The sequence below is a fragment of the Biomphalaria glabrata genome, chromosome 12 (assembly GCF_947242115.1).
Source record: "Biomphalaria glabrata chromosome 12, xgBioGlab47.1, whole genome shotgun sequence".
NCBI classification, from domain to species: domain Eukaryota; kingdom Metazoa; phylum Mollusca; class Gastropoda; family Planorbidae; genus Biomphalaria; species Biomphalaria glabrata.
The window spans coordinates 22,885,183-22,890,611 of record NC_074722.1 but is presented as its reverse complement, the minus strand read 5'-3'; the positions used below and the strand labels follow the sequence as shown (position 1 = coordinate 22,890,611).

Below are 5,429 nucleotides of genomic sequence, written 5' to 3'. Positions count from 1 at the left end.
TTTTGTTTTTGTATTTCTTCGGCTGTTGCTATTTTCAGGGCTCATTAAATCGTTTCATGTTATCATTTTACAGGGGTTGTTAAAAATAGCATTAGTACATTGTATGTAGGCCTTTATATTTTTAACATAGTATTTTATTTTAGTTTAAGATACCAACTGTGCAGGTAGTGGAGGTGAAACGCCTGTTTTCCAAATAAAGAGGTCTCGAGTTCAAAACGGTTAAGACTCTGGAATTTGAAATAAATTCGTTTTTTAGGACACTTAACTCTAATGGATACGCTACATTTGTTGGTGAAAAGAAAGCGGTTGATTGTCCTGCTGGTCACATGACACCCTCGTAAACTGTAGGCCCATTAACAAATGAGCTTTACGTCATCTTCTTGAGAGGTCTGAAAGGGAACTTATTTTTTCAAGTGATAGGATAAACAGGCTGTAAAGTTATCTGGTGAATATTTTGATTGAGATGTTGATTAAAACTAAATGGTAGTAAAGTGAAAAACAAAAAGCTTTAAATGAAAATACTTAACAATTGATAAAAAAAAACCTAGAACATGATTGAAGGATCTTAAGCGTTGTTAGAGTCCAAAGACTTACAAAAAAAAATTTAAGTAAAGTATCAGACCCAGTTGTGACTTGCATGTGTTATCGAATCTAACGCAGACAAAGCCTTGTCCGCCTGAATTTATAGAGGTTCTTTCTCATCATCTGCAACTGTCTTTAGCATTAGATTTTCTTCTTTAGATCTTAACTGTTTCTCCAGTGATATTCTTAATAATATAATATAATGTAATAAAATATAAAAATATAATATAATATAGTATCTTATACAACCAAATTAACAACTTGAAAGCTCTAGCACAATTCAAACACTAAGTGAGTGAAATGTTCTGGCTCAAAGCATCTCTCATGGAGAGGGGAGAGAAGTACTGAGAGCTACGGGGAAAAGGAAATCTAGTGTCCACCTTGCCGTCACAAAGACTAACACTCTTGAAAATAATTAATGAGTGGAAACCATTATGTGCTACGGATGTTGATGTCATCTGTTTCCTGAAGATACCAAAAACACACAGGTGTGTGAGTGTATGTAGAGGAAGAGTTTACAAATAGCCAGGTGTACATTTCAAATGACATTTCTTCTTGTTTGTACTTACATTATTGTTAGTTATTGTTAGTTAGTCATCAATGTTTTACTTTCAATAATGAAATTAGAAAGTTATTATGACTCTTGTCTTGGTCTTGGTCATTGATAAATAGGATTGTACTTGGAAGATTAAAAGAAAGCATGTTGGTTGTTTTAATTGGTCAAGCAACAAATTGTCCATGGATTGAAAAAGAAAATTAATGAAATGATTAATTAAGTATAAGTCATTATGTACAAATAATAATATTTAACAGATTCGCTTCATTTTTCGTCTACAAACGGTTAGGCTTCATCGAGCCGCTTATTTACTGACAGAGCCTTAAATGTCTGACCATAACTAATCTGTCAGTAACAAAACTTTGTGTTAAAAAAGAAAGAAGTTAATTACCAGAAGTGTTCAATAAAGTAGGTCACCTGTGATATCCATCCTGCATATTCTGTTAATTAACAGTATGTTGTTTTTAAGAGACATTTTGGATGTGACGTTTCATTAAAGGAAGTAATATCACAAAAGTTAAAAATTTGTGTTAAAGTTAACATATAAGTGATATCATAAGTACTCTTCAATGTGATGTCATAACGTAGAGTTCATTGATAAACTGTCATAACGTAGAGTTCATTGATAAACTGTCATAACAAGTCAACTCTGTGATATCATCTCCATCAATTTCGGCCTGTTTGGTCATTTGATATTATAAAATGTCCCAAAAGTGATGTCATATAATGTCATTTACGTATTGACATAGTTTTTTGAAAGTAGTCATAAAAAGGGTGAGACCTGACATTATAACTGATGTGATGACATATTGACGTAGTGAACTCTCTGGTAATGGCTATGATGTCAGAACATAGCCTTATTGTTGTAATCCTACTTTTAAAAGCATGCTAATAACATCTGAGAAGATGCTGTGAAAGTCGCGTGTGACCGATATCTGGGAAGTGAGCTTGCCGTCCTATGCGCCGAACAAGCGCGGAAGGACTAAGAGAGCCTAAGTAGGTCAATATATCAATAAGTGAAGTCAAGTCATACATGCATATTTGACACTCTTAAGTACGACACAATGTGATTTGAATAATTTTTTAAAAAATATAAAAATCTGCTTCAATCATACAAATTATGACTGGGTGTCAAATTTTAAGTGCAAAAATATTGCTGTAAAAATGACACAAAAGGATATAATAAATATAAATTCGTTAGAAGAAATATTCCAAAATATATATGAAATAATAGAAATTTAATTTATAAAGCACTCTTAGAAAACATGTGGACTTCAAGCGCTTTTAAAAACATAGACATAAACAAGGTTACAAGACAGTTTGTATGGAAACACAAACTCAAAATTGGCCTCCGAAGTGGTCCACCTAAAGTCTTCACCAGGATTCGAACACGGGACTTCCAGTTCCATGTGCTTGACCCCTCAGCCACAGCATCTCAATATATTCATTTAGCGTAAACTAATATTTTTTAAAATAATAATTATTAACTTTATCCATACATTCAAAATTAATAATAATACATTAATAAAAGAAACAAAAATATTTCTTCTTCTTACAAAATTACATGAATTGGTAACACGAAAAAGAAAATAATTCTTGAACTTCTTTAGATAGTGAGCTAGTTAGAAATGACTTGACAGACTTGGACAACACTTTCCCCTCGCAAATAAAAATTAATATCTCCATTGCCATTTGTCATACAAAATAGACATAGATCTAGCTAGATCTAGACCTAATTCTACATCTAGAACTCGTTCTTGAATCTAGAACTAGACATAGATCTAGAACTAGATCTAATGGTTTAGGCCTACTTTGCTGTTCGTGTCCGATTCACTTCTTAATGTGATACTAATGTTTACATAATAAATAAATCTGCACCCCTTAGCTGTCAGGAGACAAGTTATTACCTTAATAATTAAAATTTTGTTGAAATTATTAATACATTTATAATATATACATTATAAATATATCTACATCTGGGCTCTATTTAGTCCTTTTTAGACTTTCAAGTGTTTAATGAAGATATGTTAAAACTGCCAACTATAAAAGTAGTTCGTTTTTTTTTTAACTAACAACTAAAGCGAGGTTCGTATAAAATTGTTTTTTTTAAACAACATTTCTATCAGTATTTTATGCCATGAGTTAGTTAATAAATGGAAAATACTTTTTTATAATAATACATTGATACTTTTTCCATTTTTTTTGTACCGATGCGCGATTCTATGAATGAAGCTTGAGTTATTAACGCAGAAAGCTATGAATGAAGCTTGAGTTATTAATGAAGAAGACTGTGACCCTTTTTAAAAAACTTACCTCCCCTAAATTTGTTCATATCAAAGTGGTGTATTTTTTTGAAGCATCTGCTTGCATAGATATTTTTTTTATTAAATGGCTAACTTTTTGAAAAAAAAGAAGCCATTGCATCAGAACCTTGAATGATATAAAATATCATGATGTCCGATTTTCATTTTCTCTTCTAGTTTCTGAGATCTAAACGGGACGGACGTACGGACAGACAGACCACACAAAACTAATAGCGTCTTTTCCCCTTCCGGGGGCCGCTAAAAATAGTTTGTCTACATTCTAGAATACCTTGAACAAATTGTTTAAAAAAGAACAAAACAAAGCTTAAATTAAGTTTAATTGTATCTTTTTTTTTATTCAATCATTTGATTAATTTTTATATTATATATATATATATAAATAATTTTACAAATTTTATATCATATCACTCTGTCTGTTTGACTGCCTAGTAAAAATTTTTAAACCTTATTTCTGCAACACCCAATATCGGATCACGCTGCACAATTGTTTTACCTGACAAAACAAGAATCAATTTTAAAAAATTAAACAATTAGCTAAATAACTATTGGTGATTGTTTTTTTTTTTTTTTTGTATCGAACAAGGGAAAGATATGGTATATATATTAATGTGGTGGTGTAAGTTGAATTAGCCCCCCCCCCCAAATACTTATACTTTATAGGTCAACTTTTTAAAGTCTGAAGATAACAATAGAAAACTATAAAATCGTTTATTTACGCGATTCGCTGGCAAAGTTGTTAGGGTGTTGGCTTGAGGATGCTTGAGGAGGCTTTTAAATAAAAGTATTTAATAATAATATAATTCGAATAACCTAACTATAATATTTTTTTTAAAATTTTGGGCGCCTCTCTGAATGTGGTGTGATGTAAGACATAATTTACTCTCCACTATGCAGGGGTCACCCTTTGTCTTTAGCATTCAGCTTTTTGGCTGAAGTCTTTGCACACTAGTCAATGGGCGTTAACTCTAATTGTAAGAATGCCATCTTGTAGGTAGATCTATTTTCAAGTAGGCGTATAGGTGAATGTAAACAACTGTATCACTTGGTTACACGAAACAGATTTGTTTCTTTCCTGATTTACGCAGATCTTTGATGACCTCTGAACTAATCTAACCGGAAATCACTCAGTCACCTTGAGTTTAACAGTTGAAGCAGCGAGTTGTCGCATAGTTGTGACCCATGACGTTAGAGTCTGTGCATCAACATTTGTTGGATGTTTAGGTGTTTGTAGTAGCACACAGTGCTTACAGGAGAAAGTTTTCATTTGGTTTCCATGTTTATGTGCTATTGTGTCCCAAGGTTCCTTGTACACCTGTGTATGAGAATCTGTCAAAAAGAACAATAGGCTACGATTAACATTAAAACTATTAGGCTCGGACAAATAATTGAGTTATCAATCTAAGAAATCTTTTTTTTTTTTTTTGTTGGTCGTAGGAATATAGTCGTGAAAAGTTGGACTAATTGCAACCTACTCTACACCATATTATGAGGAACGGTGGCTGAGCGGTAACGCGCTTGGACCCCAAATCCTGGTGAAGACTGGGATTGTTTATTTTCAGGATCTGCGGCCTCTAATAGGTACCTGACATTAGTTGGGGAAAAGTAAAGGCGGTTGGTCGTTGTGCTGGCTACATGAAAATCTTGTTAACCGTAGGCCACAGAAATATGATCTTTGCGTCATCTGCCTTACAGACCACAAGGTCTGAAAGGGGAACATTACTTTACCTTTGTCACATCATAGTGTATATAGTGACAACCACAATCTACTGCTTACTTAAGGATTGACAACCACAATCTACTGCTTACTTAAGGACTGACAACCACAGTCTACTGCTTACTTAAGGACTGACAACCACAATCTACTGCTTACTTAAGGACTGACAACCACAATCTACTGCTTACTTAAGGACTGACAATCACAGTCTACTGCTTACTTAAGGACTGACAACCACAATCTACTGCTTACT

At 33.0% G+C, this 5,429-nt stretch overlaps 1 protein-coding gene across 14 annotated transcripts in view; it reads right to left on the bottom strand.

The window, feature by feature from the left end:
* Positions 1 to 3,839: 3,839 nt before the first annotated feature.
* LOC106067524 (uncharacterized) overlaps positions 3,840 to 5,429 on the bottom strand; it is an 18,334-nt gene continuing 16,744 nt past the window's right edge. For 12 of the 14 annotated variants that reach the window (XM_056006341.1, XM_056006346.1, XM_056006343.1 and 9 more), the window contains one exon: positions 3,840 to 4,788. In XM_056006341.1, coding sequence (XP_055862316.1) covers positions 4,583 to 4,788 — 206 coding nt within the window. In that variant the 3' untranslated portion in view covers positions 3,840 to 4,582. The remainder of the gene's footprint in view (positions 4,789 to 5,429) is intronic. The other 2 variants (XM_056006350.1, XM_056006349.1) reach the window with 2 other exon arrangements.